Source organism: Erpetoichthys calabaricus, chromosome 8, assembly GCF_900747795.2.
Source record: "Erpetoichthys calabaricus chromosome 8, fErpCal1.3, whole genome shotgun sequence".
NCBI lineage: Eukaryota > Metazoa > Chordata > Cladistia > Polypteriformes > Polypteridae > Erpetoichthys > Erpetoichthys calabaricus.
In genome coordinates, this window is record NC_041401.2 from 98,582,984 (window position 1) to 98,606,022 (window position 23,039).

Here is a 23,039-nt window from a genome sequence, read left to right on the forward strand (position 1 = left end):
AATCATTTGTGTTGTCAATGTTTGATGCAATACTTAGCCTGGCCAAATTCAGAAGACCTTTTTGAGAAATAGTAAACCTTAAAATAATTCGTAATCAGCTTGAGTTTGCCATCTCTGCAAAAGCTGCTGTTACCAGAACTGTTAAACGTATTTGTAAGCTAACACGTAGATTTGGAAACAGATCACCAAGTCTTTTGTTCTATTCAAATGTTTGATCTAAAGGTTTTAATTGTGTATTTTCAAAACTTGCCTTATGTACTGAGGGTAAATGTTGAATTTCCGTTCCCAAATCCTCATCATTAAGGTAATTGGGATATTGTCTTGATAAAGATAAAGGTTTTCCATTCAAATCTCCTTCAGACATGGAGAGATATTTCCAAAAGAATTCAAACTTTTTGGCCAGCATTGAATGGTACAGTTAATCCGGCTGTTAGTGCGATGTGAAAACTTCCAAGGAGGTGAATATTTTTTATCGGCATTGTATCTGCTAATGCATTACACATGAAATCCAAGCCCTAGTTTCCATTTATAACAAACTGAAACTGTTGACTACATCACAAATAGACTAGATGTTGAAATCAGCATATTTGTTTCTTGATAACCCTGCCTCACAGTGTTTTTTTTTCTGGATATGCCAATTTGATTTTTATCTTGATAATGTGCATTGTACAGAAGTGCAGAATGCATTTCCACATTTAGTTTATAATTTGTTGCTGGTAGATTATAACAACTAATACTTTTCAAATTTGGGAAGACAGAATTTTCATCTAAATGTTATACTCACTATTTATGTCACTGGAGAGTACTGTATTTTTTTTTAGCTGTTTCAAGGAGACGTGCAAATAAAAATCCTTAAAATCTTTAAAAATAAAGGTGCCAGAGAGGTTCTTCAGATCGATACCATTTTTGGTACCCAGCAGACCTGTCCTCAAGAATTTTCCAGAAAGTACCTTTATTTATTTAGCCATACGCAGTGCCATCGAAGTGGCAGAAACAACCTCAAAATGGCTATGGCTCAGGGGAAGAGAGGCTTGGGGTCAGAGTAGCTAGCCGTCTGGACACAGGCTGGGGTCTGATCAACCCTGGTGGGGTCACCTGCAGGAGAGTGTATGATGTTGAAAGACCCGAAACACTCAATGTGTCTGAGGAACATCACTGATGTCCAGACTGAAGCATCTGCAGATGTATATTCACAGATATGTAACAGGCTCTATATGGTAAATAACCATAGATGGTAACAGATGTGTGAAATACCAATGGTTCATGATTTTAAAAGGACTCTTGGTAGCACAGGCCAAGTCCAGGTTTTCTGGACTTAATCTGTTATGTCCTGCTAGGTCACCTATCATACATTAAACATTTCAACTTTTTTCTCCATATTAGGAAGTTTTTCAAAACACAAAGAACCAACTTCATATGCCAAGAACCCTTCCTACAATGAAATGGCAGTCTGTCAAACGAAGGTTCAAAAAGGAACCAGACATTCTAGTCAAGAACCAAAAAAGTGCCACTAAAAAAACAGGATTTTTAAGAGTGTACTGTGTACCCAATGGCCCTATAAACGTATCTCATTGACAAATTTGAGTTTATGGTGTGAGGTCAGCCTCTTTTAACTGCAGTCATTCTCCATTGTCACACATTTCCTAAATATTGTAATGTGTGTTGTTGTAAAGAGGAGGCTCCTCATAAGATGAAGCAATCCTTAAATATGACCACTGAGACAGCATTTCCTCTGGCATTAAAAAATCTGTGGCAAAACAAAGTAAATTGCAGGTGCGTCCTCTGAACAGGAAGACAGATTTGTAGATAAATACAAATATTTGAAATTCTAGGGAAAATTCTGAAGAAACACGAGTTCACTTTTTTAAGCCTTTAAACGCCATATTAACCTCATATAGGACAGACACAGCATAGGCTGTAGAATAATACAAAATAAAGACATTATACAATGACACAATGCATGAGAATAAAAACTAAAGGCAAAGATTTATAGGACATATATGACACTGTGACTCAAAAGACAGAAGCAGTCAGAAAGTATTGCAATTGAAGTGTAAACTTAAAACCGACATGAAATGAAGAGGATGACTGAAAGAGGGACAGAGACAAAAATGTCAGGAGACACCATAAGAATATGGGGATACTGCTGCAAATTGTTAAGGGCGTATTCTGGACAACTCTTACAAAGTTGCTCTCCTTGCCAAAGAATTATGGACATAGTGTTGTGGAGACTGGGGCTTTGGGGGTCTTCACTCTTAACTTGATGTTAAGATCTAGATGACCGATGGATGAGCTGGTTGGTGAAAATGGCCTGTTGTCGTCACAGTTGTTCCAGTGTTCTGCTGTTTGGTGATTTCGACAAATTCGAGTTAGGCTGGGCAGGTACGTGGGTTAAACTGTAGGATTTCTTAAATGTCATTTGAGCTCACGCCTTAAAAGGTGTAGCGCCACACCCCAACTGCGCCCGGCTTGGCTCAGCACAATTTGGAGAGTATTACAAATATTAGAAACTTTAAAGCAAAATATCTCAGTTCCAACTTTTGTACTAATAACGAACAGAGGAAGACTTAAATGTTTAGCGAGAAACATGGGGCACCGGAACAGTATTTTAATAAAGATCAATTCACAAAAATACGCAGTAAAGTATTTAGAATTTAAATCCCATCCATCTCGTTCAACTTCACGGGGTGTCCATGTTTAAACCGGTAGCACTGGGCGCATGACAGAAGCCAACGCCCGGCGGGACCCGAATCTACTGCAAGGCACACTCACACGATCACCCCCACACACTCATATGGGGTCGTTTACAGGCGGTAATTAAAATAACACGTATGGGGGATGAGCGTTGGTGGACCTGGAACACTAGTCACACAACGGGAGTCCATGCAAATTCCACAGATGCAGCGCTCCGGCATGCATTTAAAGCGGGTTACCCAGAGCTCTGAGCTGTACCAGCAACCAGCAAGTTGTCCGGAGCAGAAAGCTTAGGATTTCCGCTAAATAAAAAAATGAGATAAAAGGTGAAGGTGCCGATTTCTGCTTTGATCAGAAAATCGATCAAGCAAAGTGAAGAGAAGATCAAGCAAAGTGGATGAATAGGGAGTCTCTAGTCTATGGGCTGGGCATTTGGTGGGCGGTGCGAATGCGACAGGTGCCTCTATGCTGGGTGTGGCGCCGGAATGACAATACTGAACCGCAAAAGTACCGGGCAGGTCTGCTTCTTTAGATGCGTCCAAGGTCTCGACTGTCACTTTTTCTGTAGATTCTTGCAGTCGTGATAAGTGGGCTATCCAGCTGAATCGTAAATGGAGCCATACGTCTGGACGGTACTGGTTCTATTATTAGTGGTCCCCATCAGTGGCCAAGGTAAGAACAGATGACCAGGAGGTCTTTCTCCGCCATGTTTTATCACATAGAGTCAACTGACTGATGTTTAATTAAGGCTTTAAACAAAAGCGAGCATGTCAAGAGGAAATGTGTTTTTTGAACGTTTATGTAGTGTCACTCATTACGGTTTTAAATTGTAATGTTGCTGTAAGAACATTAAAAGTGAATTAAGCTGTGGGATGGCACAGAGGAGCTGCAGCTCATGTCACAAAGTTGTTGGTCACTATTGGCTTCTTTTTGTCTGCAAGGGGTTGGTTTCTCTTTATGTCCTCCGATATTCCAGCATGCGTGTAGGTGAAATGTATTAGTTACTGTAAAGTGGACGGCTAAATATGGGAATGTACATGATGAGTGTGTACTGTGATGGGCTCACTTCCAGGCCAGTGATGGTCATGCTTAACGATATAGCGATGTATGGCTGTCCTCGCATCTGGGAATTGGAACAACCGGGTTCAGTAGTGAATAAAATGTGATGGAAGGTTTGTCATCTTATACAATATTCAAAATCGGATTACTTTTTAAAATACTTTGTAATTCTGACAATTGATGGTCACTCTATAAAATAAAAATGGTTCACAAATTCTTTGTCATATTGCTTCATTGACTCGACTTTCATTCCAGATCGTTGAGTTTATGACAGAAAGTGAGAACAGATTCATAATGGTTAAAACTGATGTCGTTCACTTGTTGTAATATGTTTCTGAGGTAAGAAAAAAACAAGTGAATTCTAAGTCGTTATCACAGTTTTAATTGTTCTCTTTAAAGTAAGGGAGCACGGTGGCTCAACTCTCCAAAGACCCAATTTCAGAGTGTGAAGGGATAATATGTGGTTGGCTTTTATACATTTTCCCCTTGCTTGTGTGTGTTTTCTCAGGCTATTCCAGTATTTTCTCACATTCTAAAGACTGACTGACGAATTAAAACTTCAGTCTCGTACTGGCACCTGCCATGCCGCCCTGGTAGGCTCCCGTGAAAATAAGCAGTTTCGGGTGATTGATGGAGTGATAGCATTATAGGCACGACATGACGTACGCCCAAAGCGTCAAACCCAACTGGGTGGGTATCTGCTGAATCACACTAAAGGAATGATTTAGTATATTGTAAACAGCCGTCCTGTTTCGGCTTATTATCTCTAAAATGCATCGGACAGCCTATCATAGATCTGAAAGAAACAAAAAAACTACATGGATGAAGAAAATAGTTGAGATAAGAAAGCAGTTCCTCATTGCCGTTTGCATTAAGTTTGTAGCTTAGCGAGAGAATCGAACTTCAGGAACACGTTAACGACGCGTAGTTTGTTTTTTTAATACGAGTTAATTAATAAAATATATAAAAGATACATTTTAAAGCGTACTACTGTCTGTAAAATATGACAGAAACAAAAACAGATTTTATCTTAGTTACCCTACAGGTGTCAAGGTTTCAAATGTCAATAAGTTACATTGTTCAAAAACGAGGATCATTGTTATATAAAAGACTTGAGTGACAAGAATACCTTAACGGCAGAATAAAGACTGCGGCGTATTCACAAGTGACAAAACATAAAAAATGAAACATCTAAAACAACAACGGTATAATAATAATAATAATAATAATAATAATAATAATAATAATAATAATAATAATAATAATAATAATAATAGAGGACTATAGTTCCTGCCAGTGTTGCTGGTAAAGAGCTACCCCAAGTCTGAACTGAAATGTACAAGTTAGAAAATGGACTAATGATGACGATGATGATGATTATATTATTAAAGAGCAGGGTAACTTCTTAACATAGGCAGCGAGCATTCCTCATTGAACCCTACCCACCCCTGCATGATTTATCTTATATTGGTTCAAAAATTAAGACTCGCAATGGTGATAACTGCTTACCGTCTAATGTGTAATAGTCAGCAGGATTGTACAAATCATCCTCCAAACATTAACTTAACTAAAACACTCATTCTGTGTCTTTCAAATGAAACGAAACAAATTTGTTGTAACACATTCAGTAATGATAACATTTCTGAAAGGAATGAGCATTTTCAACATCCCGTATAACTTTCATTTATTTTTATTCTCATTTTAGGATCATGTATTTCTGACAAAACAAATATCAGGTACCAGTTTTGAGACTGTACAATAATGTTTGTTAACATACACACTGTACTGCTAAGTGTTCCTCATCATGGCCCTGGGGGGCACTGGTTAGCACTGCTACTTCTCAGCTACTCCCATTCAGGACCCTCTCCGAGAGAGTTTTGTTTGGCTGTTTTGTTTTTTCGCACACCTCAGGATGGTCCCAGCATGTGTGACTGCTCTCTGGTGTAGTAAATGCATTGATAAATTACTATTTATAGTGCTAATTCCATCAACCTATCTCTCTATTTTCTGTCCCATTAAACTTAGTCTAAATTTCCCAGAATTGTGTGAAGTGCAGTATAATGATTCTTTTTTATTATGATTAATTTTAACTGTAGTGTATTTCCAGAAACACCAAAGTCAGTATTTGTCATTTTTCTAGGATTTCTTTTTTTGAATAGATATACTGACTATATCTATACAAAATAAATCTTAGGTTTAAACATAATTCATATAAGCACATAATTACTAAAAATACCTTTCAGATCATGCTGTTCTTCTTTCCACATGACAACTGACACTTTCAGAAAGTTTTCCATGTACTATAGCACTTAACTACTCTAATCATCAGTTCATCTCCTTTTGTATTTAAATTGTGCAATGTCTGTCCACTTTGTAACAAACAGGCCTGTTGCCATAGCTGCAGCTGGTACACAGCAACCAAATTCGGTCATGGGCTGGGAAAGATACTACTATATTACTGTATTAAAATGAATATGATATTATGTGGCATGGTGGCATGGTGGAGCCCATGGTTCACATCCTGGGTCCTCCCTGTGTGGAATTTGCATGTTCTCCCTGTGTCTGTGCAGGTTTTCTATGGGCGCTCCCACCGTCCAAAGACCTGAAGATTAGGTGGACTAGTGATGCTAAATTGTATTTAGTGTGTGAGTTGTGTGTGTCTTAGACCTACAATGGACTGGCACCCTCTCCTGAGACTGTTCCGGCCGTTCACTAGATGCTTTCCAGGGTAGGCTCCAGCCCTATGTGATCCTGCTCAGGATAAAGCAGGTTTACAAAATGGATGAATGAATGGATTATATTCTTCTTCTTCATTCATGACAAGTTGCAATAGATTTTTACAAATGCATGTTGTGAATGAGGGAAGACACTGGAGGAGTCCAAAGAATTGTTAGCGTCACCCTGTTTAATAAAGTGCTGGCAATTAGTAAAGGAGACTGGCACACAATGGTGCAAAGGAACAAAAACTAATAGGTAGCACTTGCCTTGGATTGGCTTCTTAAGCTAATACTGCTCAGTAGAGCAAATTTGTCTTGAGGGAAGTCTGCCCCGCAGCTGGCTTAGGTCCAAAAATGCGAAAACTGACAAATTTCTAATATAAGAAATTGTATATTGCGATTAAAGGATTCAAAATCACTTAAAAAAACACAAAAAGAAAAAAGTGGCGCCTCCTTCTGGACTCTGACTGGCACCTGTTGGTGCTGTGGATGAGAAAAGAGATAATGTAGAGGAAATATTAGGACTTGTTTTTATGTAAGGGAACTCACAAATCAATAGACATACATTAAAGTCATTACAAAGTAAATATTAGGGAGCATTTAATCCAAACAAACTAACTAAGGCTGGATTTAGACATGGTAAAGCCCTAACTATAAGATGCAATAGAGATCCTGTTTAGTAAGTGATAAAGAACAAGTCCGCGTAATAACTGAACTTGGCAAAAATGCGATGCTTGATTAGATTTTTAAGTATACACAAAGGAAAGAAACTGACATTGTGAGGGCCACTTTATACTGTGAGGATCTCAGCAATATCTTGTTTAGTTTATGTCTAAATCAGGCTCTGGTTATTGAGTCAGTACAAGCTCATGAATTGGCATTATAAAGAAATGTTTGTGAATGTCAGTAGATTGGGGATATTAGGGCTATTCAGCCAAACTGTACCCACAAAGGTGGTTGCCTTCTGAGTTCAGTTTTCTATCTGTGATTACTTGACTAAGAGAAGCATGAGGACAAAGTGTAAGTGCATGAGCTGTAGATGTGACGAAGAAAACTTAAAAACCATGGCCCAATGAAAAAAAAAATTTTTTGTAAAACGTAATCCTTATGACAGGCAATTGTCAAAATAGCAGTGCATCCAAAACACAACTCCCAAAAGGCAAGAAACCACTTAATGCTAAATAATGAAAACAAGAAAGCTTGGCACAGTGGCACAATACAGCACAACATTCAGACTCGCTCTTTTATTTCCATTACCCCACACATCGATATGCCAATACTAATAGGAACTGCCATGGCAAACTGCGGAGAAAACGAGGAGTCAGAGATGGAGCCTAGACCCTACTGTTACAGTCTCTAGTTTCAATGGTAATTTTTTCCTCCTACTCACAGCTCTCTTGCAGCTGCTTTCTTTTTCTTTAGTTTGTTATTTTCCCTGACTCTGCTTCTTATGTTTCATATGTTAGTAGTCTTACACCAGTCTCCTGCCTTAAATTGTAATTGTCTGCTGGTGCTACAGTCATTTGGGATGTACTTACATGAGAGGACCATATGAAGCCCTTAGTTGTCTCAGCTATTTATTATTATTTTCAGTCATATAATTTGACATGGGAGAGTGACAAGATCAGAGACTGTGGCTGCAGTGGTGTAGCTACAGTTTGTGCCGCTCGGGGTGGGGTGGTGCGTCAATTTGCCGCACTCCAATATATCTGAATATGTTAACCTATTTAAATAGAAAATTAAAATGATGTAAAGAGAAAAACTAAGATACATTTTGCATAGATTTATTCATATATAAAGAAACAGCAATAATTTTTCACATATAATTATTTATAAGCATCGACTAGACAAGAATATAGTGTAGACGCACTGATAAGCCGTGTTCTAATTATTAGTTTAATATAATTACACTGCAAAAACCAGAACCAGTGTAGTGTACAAGTGATAGGTGGGGATGTTTTCTGCGCAGAGTAAGAATGCATTCGGATTGATAACGAAACAAAATTATAAATTGTAAATTAGTTATTTATCTTCCTAGAAATTATTATCGGTGTAATGTTTATGTTTATTTTTGTTATTGCCTCATAAATTTTAACTGCTGTGTCTGATGTCGTCACAGAAAGACAGTCTGAAAATTATTTTTGAAGCATTGGTGGATAAAAATCAGAGAATTTTACTTTTTTCATTTATGAGTGATATTTTTCTGAACCCTGCTGCTTACACGCGCATTGTACTGAGCCTTTTGGCCAATAATGCTGCCCCCAAAAATGTGCTGCCCGGGGCGGACAGCCCTCTTCGCCTGCCCCTAGCTACGCCACTGTGTGGCTGGCATGTCTGGTATACCCCATGATGGAAAGTTATGTAATGTGACATCAGCTTTAAGTTTTGAATTTTGATATTAGATTTTACTCTTTCCTTTAATTTTTTTTGGTTATTTCTATACAGTAGTTAGGTTTAATTTGTTTAATCATCTTAGTTTTTGATGCCCTGGATATGATTTTATTTTGTTCAATTTTATTGCTTATTTCTTTTGGTTATTATATTTAACTATGTTGTTTGTGACATCATCATAATGGCATTTTGTTGTGGTTTTCTTTCATGGGCACTTCTGTTTTGGGGTGAATTTGTACAGCTATAGCTGTATTGTTTATGTCTAGTGATGAGCAAAACAATTTTCCCAAAATTTAATTCACAACATAAATTAATGTTTTGCTTCACAAAAAAATGTGCAAAATAAACTGAATGTCACTTCTGGTGAAATGCATGCCATTTACACAAAAAGAAAAGTGTTTAGTTCCTGTCTGTCTTTTCACCCATGAAATGAAGGGAGGACACATACATAATTAGTGTATAATATAAATAAATATTTGTAGAGGGGAAAAAACCCACCAGAAGTGTTCCTATCTCAACTAGGATAAGACAGTTGCCAGGTAAAAGGGGTGAGGGCAGCAGTTCCTGTGGAGAAAGCACAATAATGAGCACAATGGTGCATTTTACTTTGTCTTTGTATGGAAATTATTCAGAATGTCAAATTTAAAAAAAAAACACACTTCACTCCTTTGTGGTGATGTGAAAGAAAAAAACCCAAAATTGAAATTGATTTGGTTTTAGCAGTATGCTACAAATTGCATGCTACAGCTGCAGAAAATAAAGAGGTTTATAGCAATGTTTTCCCATGAAGGACATTTTGTGGTATACATTGAATATTTTTGGGCCTGTGCAGGATTTAAAACATGTCTTTAGAGTTTGGGGCCATGCCGTCTGGGGTTAGACCTGTTTCTAGGAAAACTACTGAAGTTCTGGTATGAGTTTTCATGTCATTTCGAGGTCTGCTCCTCTCTTTGCCATTTTATGTGACAATATCATAAAACAATTTATTTAGGGAAATATCTTTTGGTAGACAGGAATCTTTGCTTTGTTATTTGGACCACACCTTTTCTTTTTGTGTTCAAACCTGTCAATCCATATTTTTCACCTGTCTGGTATTTGTCCCCACCCCTCCACCTCAACTATTCTTAGCCCTTTTAAATACTTATATTTCATGGTTTGCTGTTTAAAAGGTGTACTTTGGACAACTTCTCAATTAAATCATTGCATTTTTTTTGCATTCTCCTTTTTAGATGTCATTATTTTTAATTCTTCTGTTTCATTATTGAATAGTTTTTAGGTTAATTTTCTGATTTATTTAGTAGTTAGTCCAGTTTTTTTTATAAAGTTCTTTATATGATTAATTAATTAAGTTAATTCTTTATTAATGTTTGAATTTAATTCTTTCCCAGTAGCTTTTATCACAGTTTTGGATTTCTCTGGGCAGATCACAACAACAGCAGGTGACCGTCACCTTATGCGTGTCAAGCTCAGATCCTGGAGACTGTGGCTTTTTGTTTTTAATTATTGCTAAATTATAGCAGCTAATGGAACATACTGATTTTGACTTAATTGTTGAATCTGAATTATGCTGAAGTCTAATTTCCTTAGATACAAGGTATCAGGCTGCACTAAAAGGCTGTTTGATACTTTAATTAACTTTATTCTGAAATTTTCTATATACTGTAAAGGGTTGTGGGTTAGAACAGTGTGAGTAAGATGAAAAACATTTGAAGTGACTCATCTGCAATTTCTCTTCAGCATTGCAGTTCCACCCTCAGGTCCACATTTTGCCACCAACACAAGATGGATTGACAGCAAATAATCATATTTTATCTTGTTAACATTGTTGGAATATTTTTTTTAAATAAATACACCAGTCTCTACCAGAAAGCAGAAAAAGTGAGAAATGTCTATGGTGAAATTTCATGCAGGTTCCAGCCTGGAATAAATTATATATATAATATTGTGTTAAATGTTAAAAAAAAATGGAAAATGCAACTGACAGCTTGACATACATTTTATTTTCAGACAAATTCCAGGCACCGGCCTACATGAGGCAGACAGGTGTCTTATAGTGGCATAGCTTTGGGGGGCATTTCTCCTTCAAACATATACAGTACGTTCTCTTACTTGCACAGATTACATTTAATGTAGACTCACCCTCTTTGACTCTGACCCTTAACAGCACTTGGGATATACAGCCCACACTTTTTTCACACTTTTTCTCCACTGTATGGTGTGATTTCTAATAATGTTTTCTCTTCTTTACATTTCTCACTACTTGGCTTACATTTCTGCATAGTCATTACCAACTGCTGCACATTAAAAAGCATAAAGTAACTACACAGTAAGGTGGTCTGTTATTCAATCTTACAAGGGCACAGCTCACACAATGATGTACTAACTAACAGCAGTTACCCATTCAGAATGGAGTGTGCCTAGAATGACCAATTAAAGAATCAGTCATACAACCAGTGCTTCCCAATAGATCACTGTGTTTTATTTCAAAATGTGCCAAACTAATGTGGCTATTGGATAAACGTTCTGGAGATGCTCTGATCGATCAATTCTCACTAAAAAAGATTTGATCGGTGATTGGTAAATAGGCCAAACACAAAATTCAATTTTTCCAGTCTCTGCTTTTTTAAGGTTTAATTTAGCTGCAGTGTTACTTCACACAAGGTATTATGGTAATTGAGTGTGTGTGTGTTTTTATTTTTAAATCTGAACTTCCTGTAGTGTAGACAAAGCAAGACAACACTTGTTTTACAAGAGACTGAGAGACGATTGGAATATTAGCCTTTACGCTGTTAAAGAAAGTGGAATAATAAACTGAGAAAAAGGAATTGGTAAAGTCATTCTGTGCAGTTAAACAAACTGCAAGAAAAGCTACTTTACTGAATTTAGACCTTCTTATTTTGTCCTTTTAATTAAAACAGACACCTTTTGAATTTGGACATTGAATTTGTTTTAAGTGCATCAGATTACATTTTCATTTGTAAAAAGAAAAGACAAACACGATTTTGAAATTGCTGCTTAGTTAAAAATAGTCTTGTTATTTAACAGAAAAATGCATCTTTATACATATAAACTTGTTAAGCATGTTAGTCTTGAGTCTTCTTGATGAACAACTTATGAACATTTGATACATTTGTGGATTTTTTAAAGTTTTTGTACTGTGTTTATTATTTGTCACTGTGTGTCATACAGTTTAACTTTTGGCAAGAAACAAGTACTGCATTATTAAAATTGTAATCCATATTTATAACTACACCTTGAGAATTATAAATGTCTAGCTGATACACTGAAGAACAAAAAATACACCTATATAAACACAGTAAACATATATTTCACCAGCAAAAAAGCTGTAGTGAAATTAATGATTTAAACCTGTAAGTACAGGTATATTTACATTTAAGCAGTGTTTATTTGCTAATGCCAATTAGCTGATTGTGTGAGTGCACATATATATATATATATATATATATATATATATATATATATATATATATATATATATATATATATATATATATATATACACTAGGGGGGCAAGCCCCCCGGCGCCTTCAGCGCCCAACCCCTAGTTGCAGCGTAACTCGAACTTCAGCTAACTAAATCACCTAAATACAAACATTGGTGTTATGAACAGATCATTTTTTTAATAGTTTGTTCCTGTCAAAGAAAGTTTGCTCGATCAAAAATAAAAATCAAGACTTTCTTGATATTAAAATCCATGACTTTCTTGATATTTCTAGTTTATAATTTAAAAACGGAATAAGAATCTGAAAATCTAACAACATCACATTAAAGTTTGATAAATTTTGAAAAAAATGATACCACACATATATATGTAGGTATAAAAATAAGCCCGATTTAAAGTGCGACAGAGAGTGTGACATAAAATCGTTGCACAAAATCGCTGCACTATTAGGCTTAGGATTTTATATATATAGAGTAGATATATATATATATATATATATATATATATATATATATATAGTGGACCATCAGGGGAGCATAGCAGCCACCCTACCCGATACAGACAGACACAGATATAAGTGCAGGTACAACACAACCTTATTTTTTGGTGTAGAAACAGCTTCCCCCTGCTTCCCACCCTTACAGCACAGCTCTTCAGTAAAGAACCCCAGGTTCCTTTCTTCCTTTTGCCTTTACACGCCAACCACTCCTCCTCCTTCAAGCTTTGTCCTCTTCCACCCAACTTTGGCCTCTCGAGTAGTGGCTGCTGATTCCTTTTATAAGGCACCAGGAAGTGCCTTATATAGTACTTCTTGAGGATGGAGAACTGACGAACTCCGGTCTATGGGTCCGCCCTGCAGCAACAAAAGAAGAAGGGGACGGGGAGGGGCTGCTTTCTGAGGGAAAACAGTCCTTGAGTCCGGGACCTACCGCTCGGATCACATCTCCCACAGCTTCCTTCCTCCAGTGGGCTTCTTCTTCTGGCACTGAGCTGTCTGTTGTCTTCAGTCTGTGCTTGGTCCTTCTCTTCCCCATCAGTGTATATATATATATAAATATATATGTATATATATATATATATATATATATATATATATATATATATATATATATATATATATTGTGAATATATATATATATATATATATTGTGATAATAATACACAAAAGACATCATAAAGATTTGGGGCAGCCACCGGTATATTGTGTTTCCCGGCTGCAAATGTTTAAGTTTTTTTAAGCTTTAAGTTTAAGTTTTTTAAGTTTTTTAAGTTTTTAAAGTCCACAACAGAACTAACTATAGTAGCCCAAGATGGAGGCTTTAAAGGCCTGCAGAGGAACTGATGTCATCAAAATGGTCAGAACTAGAAGTGACATCAGCAAAGGGGCCGGCTTCGGGAGTGATGTCAGTAAAGGGGCCGGCACCGGAAGTGATGTCTTCTGAGGCGCTGGAACCTTGAAGGATTTCCTGGGAAAGGTCTGTAGGGAACTGAGAAAGACAGTCAGACCCCCTGGTCGGATGTTTTATTACACTTACTCAGACCCTTTAGCTGCCTCCTACTCGCACGTGTGTGACAATATATATATATATATATATATATATATATATATATACATATACAGTGGAACCTCTAGATACGAGTTTAATTCGTTCCAGCACTGAGCTTGTATAGCGAATTTCTCGTATCTAGAACAAACTTCCCCATTGAAAATAATGGAAATCCAGTTAATCCGTTCCGCACCCCAAATATATTAACATAAAAATCAATTTTCCTAACAAATAACACTGATAAATTATATATACTGTAGTCTACCTTTAATAAATAACACTGGTAAATAATATAACTGATTATTAAAAGAATCAAAACAGGTGTCCAAAGTGCAGTAGAGCATTCAATAAATGTTTAAATAAATAATCCTTAAAACAGTTGTGAAGTGGAGGTTTAAAATACACAAGAATAACAATCCTTTAACACGAGGTTAAAACGTCAAAAGGATGCAGTCTTTAAAAAACAGACGACAATCCCCGGTGCTTCTTCTCTGTTAGCGTCTCACCTGCGGGCTCTGCAACAGGCGAGACACTCTTAATGCAGCTGACCTTCTCTACACCGTCCTGCTTCAGCTGTTTGGCTCGCCTGTTCAGCTCACTGTTCAGCTACACGCGAGCCTGCTCTCCTGCCCGCCCGCCTGCCTGCCTGCCTGCCTGCCTGCTCTCTCTCTCTCTCTCTCTCTCTCTCTCTCTCTCTCTCTCTCTCTCTCTCTCTCTCTCTCTCCCTCTCTCCTCTCCTCTCCTCTGCTCTGCTCTGCTCTCCTCTCCTCTCACTTCTTCTCCCCCTTAACCGGCTCGCGCTTCTCTATATATGCGGGGAGGACATGGCAGCTGCAGCCCATCAGCCACAGGAACAATCATGGATGTGGGCAGTTTCCCACCTGTGCACTTAAGTGAGAAACGCAGACACCGCAGATCGCGGCTCGCAACTGCTACCACGCCCCCTCGCTAAGCCGCGAGCTATACCCACAGCCTGGCTCGTGGCTCGTTACGCGAGCCAATGCTCGCATTTAGAACAGAAATTTTCGCTCATACTTTCCTCGTATTTTGAATTTCTCGTATACAGAGGTGATCGTATCTCGAGGTTCCACTGTATATAGTAACAGATAGAGGCACTGTCGACCCCTTGAACCCTCAGACTAGACGTCAGGCACTAGATAAAAGTCCAATATGACTTTATTTTATAATAATAATGTGCACCAAGCACTCTACACTCCACTATACTCATATAATACACAATAAACCAATACAATAATCAATCCTCCACTCCCAGACGCGTTGCCACCCATCCACCCAGCTCAGCTCACTCGTCTGGGTTTCCCACAGTCTTTTATAGTCCATGACCCAGAAGTGCTCCTGAATCCTTGTCCATGTGACTCGTTAGCACTTCTGGGTCGGATGAAAACTTTCCTTCTTCATCCCGGAAGTACGACGTTTCCTCTGTTGCAGTAATTAAGACGCACTTCCGGGTTATAGGGCACATGTAAGTCCTTGAGCCTCCCTGCAGCGTCCTCCGGTGGGCCCCACGGTGTCCAGCAGGGTCGGGAATAAAAACTCCATTGTCCATGATTCCCTGCTGGTCTTTGGGGCACTTCCATGCTACAGGGAGCTCCATCTAATGGCCTGGGGATATTGGCTGGGATGAACGACCGGCCATCTCCCACAATATATATATATATATATATATATATATAATGGGAAGCAGCCCGGACACAGACAGATGGACATCATTTTAAAGTCCAACACATGTTTATTATACAATATTAAAGTGCACAAACCCAGTGCCGTAGCACCAATCACCTCACAAGTCCAGGCCAAACCACAGTATGCCTTTTCTCATTCAGACCGCCTCCTTCTCTCTCCTTCCAGACCTTGTCCTCTTCCACCCGACTCTAGCCCTGAATGAAGGGAGGCGGCCCCTTTTATTATCCCTAAGATGTGCTCCAGGTGTGCTCCGGCAATCTTCCACCGACACGCCCCAGTGTGGCAGAAGAACCAGCTGTATCCCCAGAAGCACTCCGGGTGTCCCTGCTCCTCTTCCCCCCAGCACTTTCTGGTGTGGCGGGAGTGCTGAGGTCCAGGGCTCTCCAGGCATTGGGGCGCCCACTGGCGGTGACCACGGGCCCCTACAGGGTTGGGCTTCACATACACACACACTAGCTGTGTAAGCCTGTGCTGTAAAAAGCCCTTCAATCAATCAATTGCATCGGTTGTGGATTAGCGGCTATTTGAAGGCATCTTTCCTTGGTGGTTTGGCTTGGCCGACGTGCTTACCTCCGTTTTCTGTTAGCGGCTAAGTGAGTTTCTCTCTCCTCTGAGATTTCGTTTTGCCGATGTGCTCGACACGCTTGTGTATTAGTATTAGCAGCTAAGTAAGTTTCTCTTTTCTTGGCAGTTTCACTTTGGCGACAGAGTTGATTTCTTGTTGCTGTAGCCTTGGACTTCCGGGCCAGACAGACAGACACACACACTTCCATACCTAGATGATTATATATACCTGTAAGATATATACACACAGTATATATATATTTTTGTTAAAGAAATGGTGAAAACTACCTTTTTTTTAATAACACTTGTTTCAGATAGGTACAGTACATTACAGAAAACAATAAACAATATGACAGCTAGTAATTATGAGAAGCATTGTATTTTATTTTATGCCATATGTATAATGGATAAATATTTTTGTACACATTTCATTTGTATGTATTTTAAAGAAAATGTATTTATTTTAGTATTTTATGGTCACTGAACAATAAGCCAACAGAATTTCATTTTGTTAATAAAAAATGAACAGTTAACACCTGTAGTCTATAGTTTAATTATAAAAATACACTTTAATATAGAACATAAGGCTTCTAAGTGTCTGGCTATGCATCAGCCTAGTGTAAAACGTTTTTTAAAGGGATAAAGGAAAAAAAATTGGAATTGGTATTGGAATGAGCCAATCAGGTAACAAGAAATGGGTGATCTGTATCAACCTTAAAAAACCTGATCGGAACATCCCTGGATAAAACATGCCCCCATATACAATGATAAGGTCATTTATTCTACAGATGACTACCTCCCTGTTTCACTTGCTCACTCTCTAAAAAAAAAAAGCGTAGCTGCTGGCAGGCACACTTAGATCATGGGACTCATTGAATCCATAATAACACCATCTTCTCCCACTGACCTAAATAATGCACTTAGTCCCCAATGGCAGAGTAGTGGAAAATGCAAGATAGAGAACAGGCATTTGACTCATATTAATATTATAATGTTCAGAACAATATGTGTATGTCTGGTTGCTATGTCTCTGTCATTCCAACAGATTGTGCATCACAAATATTTTATTAAAAATTTTATTACTACAAATGTTTGTGATTGGCTATCTGTTGGAATGACAAATGCAATGCATTTTATTACTGTATGCATTACAAAATACATTCCAATAGATGGCGCACTTTAAACATTAATGCTGAGGTCTTTGTTGGTTACTAAGAATTCAACACATTTAAATGGGTGGCACTGCTGGTAGACTATAAACTTTTATGTCAAAGCAAAAGCAAATCAAGACATGGTATCATGGAATAAACGTGAGAGGATCAGCAGATTGACACTTTGTTTATTAGGCAAAACAAAATACAACTACTGTAGAACACATATGGAGAGCATCCAAAACCAAAAGTGTATTCCAATGAAAGCAGTTTTCACAAAGCATCAAATAATTGTAGCAAATGATAGCAGCAAGGGTGCAAGGATGTATACATGTTAAGAAGCCTGTTCTAACCTTCACTGAACATAAAAATAATAAAAGCAAAAAATAGTCTGCCTGGTAAAGGCATTTAGAAAAAAACAAGTACAGACTGAACTTGGGGCAGCATGGTGGTGCAATGGGTAGCGCTGCTGCCTCACAGTTAGGAGACCTGGGTTCACTTCCCAGGTCCTCCCTGCGTGGAGTTTGCATTTTCTCCCCGTGTCTGTGTGGGTTTCCTCCCACAGTCCAAAGACATGCAGGTTAGGTGCATTGGCGATCCTAAATTATGTGCTTTGTGTGTGTGTGTGTGTGTGTGTGTGTTCCCTGTGGTGGGCTGGCACCCTACCCAGGATTTGTTCCTGCCTTGTGCCCTGTGTTGACTGGGATTGGCTCCAGCAGACCCACGTGACCCTGTGTTAGGATATAGCGAGCTGGATAATGACTGACTGACTGAGACTGAAGTTGCAGACAGTAGATACAGAAAATAAACACTGTTAAGAATTTTAGAAGGGCGGCACGGTGGCGCAGTGGGTAGCGCTGCTGCCTTGCAGTTGAGAGACCTGGGGACCTGGGTTCGCTTCCCGGGTCCTCCCTGCGTGGAGTTTGCATGTTCTCCCCGTGTCTGCGTGGGTTTCCTCCGGGCGCTCTGGTTTCCTCCCACAGTCCAAAGACATGCAGGTTAGGTGGATTGGCGATTCTAAATTGGCCCTAGTGTGTGCTTGGTGTGTGGGTGTGTTTGTGTGTGTCCTGCGGTGGGTTGGCCCCCTGCCCGGGATTGGTTCCTGCCTTGTGCCCTGTGTTGGCTGGGATTGGCTCCAGCAGACCCCTGTGACCCTGTGTTCGGATTCAGCGGGTTGGAAAATGGATGGATGGATGGAAGAATTCTAGAAACTACGCTATAATGAAATGCTTCTCTCTTGATATTACTGTTAGGCCATATAGTTACTTTTTCTCAGAAGTATGTACTTTATAAGATACATACTGTAAAATAATAAATTACAATACAGAGGTAATTCACACTGTTCAATCTGATACTGCTAGATGTTCAGACCCCCAGGAAGTTCTAGTCTTACATTCCTGTTCAGTGTCTTAACTGCATCTACGCTGCACATGTAGCTTAGTCATGATAGTGGCAGAAGACCTTGATCAACTCATCGTCTGACCTTATAAAGCTTACTGGTAATGTCTATTTCCTTATCTCTGGCAGCTTCTGGCCCAATACCAGTCGCTTTTCCTCTGGGGCTTATTCAGCTAACTCCCTATCCCTAAGATGGTGCTCTCACTCCTTATCCACAGCTTATGAAAACAAAGGTAATACTAATCTCTGACATCTGAGGTGAGGATAGAGGATGCTGGTGTAACTTTAGTACTTGTGATGACTGGCAGCAGGGTGTTTCTTACTCTTAAGCAACCAGCTTAACTTGTTTTCAGTAACACTGGTTCAGACAATTATCACAAATGTCAGATGTTACAAATATATAAATGACAGTTCATAGCAGCAAAATCCATTATCATCTGAGATTTTTAACAAACAAAAATAATTTTATGAAGCCCTCATCACAGTTAATTTCTATTAGCTTAATTCCTGAACATAATTCTAGTCCCCATACAGAAGGTAATTCACTGCTAGTGATGAACAAACTGATTTGCAGAAAACTGAACTTGTAGCTAAACTTAGAATTTTACATTACAAAAAAAAATTTGAGAAATGAAATGAATTGTATTCCAGGGCGGCACGGTGGTGCAGTGGGTAGTGCTGCTGCCTCGCAGTTGGGAGACCTGGGGACCTGGGTCCTCCCTGCATGGAGTTTGCATGTTCTCCCCGTGTCTGTATGGTTTTCCTCCGGGCGCTCCGGTTTCCTCCCACAGTCCAAAGACATGCAGGTTAGGTGGATTGCCGATTCTAAATTGGCCCTAGTGTGTGTCCTGCGGTGGGTTGGCACCCTGCCCGGGATTGGTTCCTGCCTTGTGCCCTGTGTTGGCTGGGATTGGTTCCAGCAGACCCCCGTGACCCTGTGGAAAATGGATGGATGGATGGAATTGTATTCCACCACAAATGAAAACCCCACCAGTAGCACATATATTTTCATCTCATCTATAACCTTTTTCTCCATATGCAAAAGTGTGGTGCAATTTTTCTGGTGCAGAGTGTAAAACAGGGACACAGCTAGAGAGCACTGTTGGTCCAGGAGTGTAGCCACTGGCGAGTCTCTGGAAGGATCTGACAGACTCAGGAGAAAAGTGAGCACAGATGGTGTTACCTCTGCCCCAAATGAGAGGTGCCTGGTGGAACTGGCAGAGTGAATGTACTTGTATGGGTGGGCAGTGAACGAGGCAGATGAGAGCAAGTGGAGTCACATAAAAGAAGCCATGGGAGACTGAGAGGTAATGGAGGAAGCAGACAACAGTTTCGTAATGATCGATGGGGATCAATATTTATTGCCCCCCCCCCACCTTAAAAATGTTTAAAAACCTGAAAACCTCATATTAGTGAGTTTGGTGTTGAACAATTGTGAAATCATAAGAAAACTAATTTTAGGCACAATTTCACTGAACTGTATGCAAAATGAAACTCAGTTGTTTTGTTGTATACTGTGTTGTTATATATACTGTGTTTTGTTGTTGTGTACACTATCAAGTTTGCCCTTAATTGAAAAACTATGTGTCTTTACTTAAATGTTGCCTCTCAGTAACAATCTGTTACTTTATTAAGTTCAAAGTATCAAGAGAAGATCAATATAAAAGCCTGCTGCCCATTTGTGCCTTGGTATTTGAAACCCTGTCTTTTGATTCTCTTTTCATTTCTCATGTCTCTCACACATAACCCTGACCTTGTCCTCCTGCTAATGAGTGATCACCCCAACTCTCCTGCTGACTTTGGACTTCATCACCTCAGTCCCACTCCTGTGGTTACTTCCACTTCATCCCTTGAATCACTTTTGGCCTTTTGTTTGTCTTCTGCAACACCAGACTTGGCATCCTCCTTTTGATTCTTCTTGCTCTGTATCCTTGAGCCTTCATTTTCTTTAAAGAGCTCAAGTGTTAGCACTCTTTCTGCCAGTCATTTTAAAGGTCCAGCTGGGCAAACATTTATATCATAAGAAATTAGAAAGATTAAGGAAATGTGAACCAGTATATGCACAGTAAAGATCCTGATGACTGAAAGATATTTTTTTACTTCATGCTTGTGTTTTAGTATTCAAATTATCATTCACAGGACAGTCAGTCCAAGGGTGTGTTGTGTTGTGGCATTCTTGGGTGTCTGTACGATCCAAGGTAATTTGGCCTGATGGGAGACACTGTTTCCGGTAATTGCATTGCTCAGGAAAAGGGCAGATGTTAATTCGTGCTTCAAATTCTATTTCATTACTTCCTTTTCTTTTCCAGTCATTCCGAAATCTCTTTATGTGCCACAAATCACCTCATCTGGCTATGTGGGACGGATAACTGCAACAACATTTACATTGGGATCACCTGTGAATTTCTTCAATTTCGCAGCACTAGGCTGTACCACAGGGTGTCAGGTCTGGCTGGTTCTCGCCCAAAGTTTAGCAGGTGAGTAGCATTCAGCATTGAATTTATTAAGCAGAAAGAAATGAATGTGTAAAAGTTTGTTTAGATTCCAAACTGTAATTTTCCTTATGCCTGAAAGGCAAAAATGGTTTATGCACAAAAAAATGAATTAGATTTATAAAACTGTATGCATGCCATGTACCATGATAAGTTCTTTCATAATTCTCAAATCAACTTAAAACTATGCACTTGTGCTCGAGCTTTTAGTGACTCTCTGCCACCATATATGGCCTTAAAATGCCTTTCCTGAAAATTTAGGATCTAATCAGCATACAAATTTGGCCATGCTCTTGAGTGATGTCTTTACCACAAACCATGGAAGATCACAAAAAATGAAACACAATGTGAGTTGACACAGGCTACACCCTCAAAACTGAAAGATAGTAAGAACATTCTTATTGAAGTCGTAAAAAAGTAAAATAATTTTGCCAATTCATCATTGCGTTGATGTCCTAAGGAATAGGATCTGGGTCATCCATGTACCTATCTCAGGTGGCAGATCAGTCCATGCAGTGCTGCACAAGCCATCACAATGTGGCAAACCCTTGTAGGGCTGTCTAGCAGTGTGTGATCTAATGAGTTCAAACACCACCAACTACCTGTTAATGAACCAATGTTCAATGAACCATATTCAGAGGGCTTTTCGTGATATTTCCTCTCTTGTGGTATTTGTAGGTTGGTGAGTGGTGTGAGGAACCAGGCTCTTAGAGGGTACCCACTATCACCTGAAAGAAAGATTATGTAAATCATCTGTAATGTATTATCCATCCATCCATCCAGTTTCCAACCTGCTGCATCCGAACACAGGGTCACGGGGGTCTGCTGGAGCCAATCCCAGCCAACACAGGGCACAAGGCAGGAACCAATTCTGGGCAGGGTGCCAACCCACCGCAGGACACACACAAGCACACCCACACACCAAGCACACACTAGGGCCAAAACAGAATCACCAATGCACCTAACCTGCATGTCTTTGGACTGTGGGAGGAAACCCACGCAGACACGGGGAGAACATGCAAACTCTACGCAGGGAGGACCCGGGAAGCGAACCCAGGTCTCCAGGTCTCCCAACTGCAAAGCGGCAGCGCTACCCACTGTGCCACCGTGCAATGTATTAACTTAATTGAAATCCAACAAATTAGCCCTACTTATTAAGAAGCAAATCATCATACACAGTATGAACCTGAATTGCATTCCACAATATTATTTGATAAAAGAAAGGAATTGTGGGTCGAGCCGCACAACAATGTTAGTCAGACACATGTGAGCATTACATATTTGTTGTATATTAATTGAATTAAAGTGCTTGAAATTTACAAAAGCAAATTCATTCTGTGATGATGCGTTTATCACAACATGTGTACAGTCAGTTGCACTAGTTTAATTAGAAAAATCAGCAATTGCTGCAAATTGCATTTTTATCTCGGCTCCTTCACCATGGCCATAAGAAAATTGAATGTATGTGGGTAGCATCTTAAATAAACCATCCTTTTAAGATGATGTGACACAGCTCAGGGATATCTGCAAGATTCCTGACTGGTCAGCCTGTTGCCAAATAACCTACAGTTGTTAAAATCTGTAACAGAACAGGAATTGCATGATTTCTGTGTGATTGTCTCTGTAATATATGCTCCAATTCAGTACAAAGCACAAAAAGGGTAGCGTTAAAAACTCTAAATCAGTGACGATATCCTCCAGAAAGGCTAACGCTGCCTTTGGCAGTTATGTCAAACAGCACATAGCACACCCTTTTTAATGACAAAATAGGTAGGCTACACATTAAGAAAAATAACATTAAGTGTACGCATTAGGTGTTATTACCAACACTGAAGACAGCTGTATTGAGAGAGCATGTC

General features: G+C 39.2%; 1 protein-coding gene across 1 annotated transcript in view; it reads left to right on the forward strand.

Annotated features, from left to right (window-relative positions):
• Window positions 1–3,177: 3,177 nt before the first annotated feature.
• LOC114655857 (uroplakin-3b-like) overlaps window positions 3,178–23,039 on the forward strand; it is a 34,801-nt gene continuing 14,939 nt past the window's right edge. Inside the window, exons 1-2 of the mRNA XM_028807132.2 lie at window positions 3,178–3,366; window positions 20,998–21,165. Of these exons, the coding sequence (XP_028662965.2) occupies window positions 3,306–3,366; window positions 20,998–21,165 (229 nt within the window). The 5' untranslated portion in view covers window positions 3,178–3,305. The remainder of the gene's footprint in view (window positions 3,367–20,997; window positions 21,166–23,039) is intronic.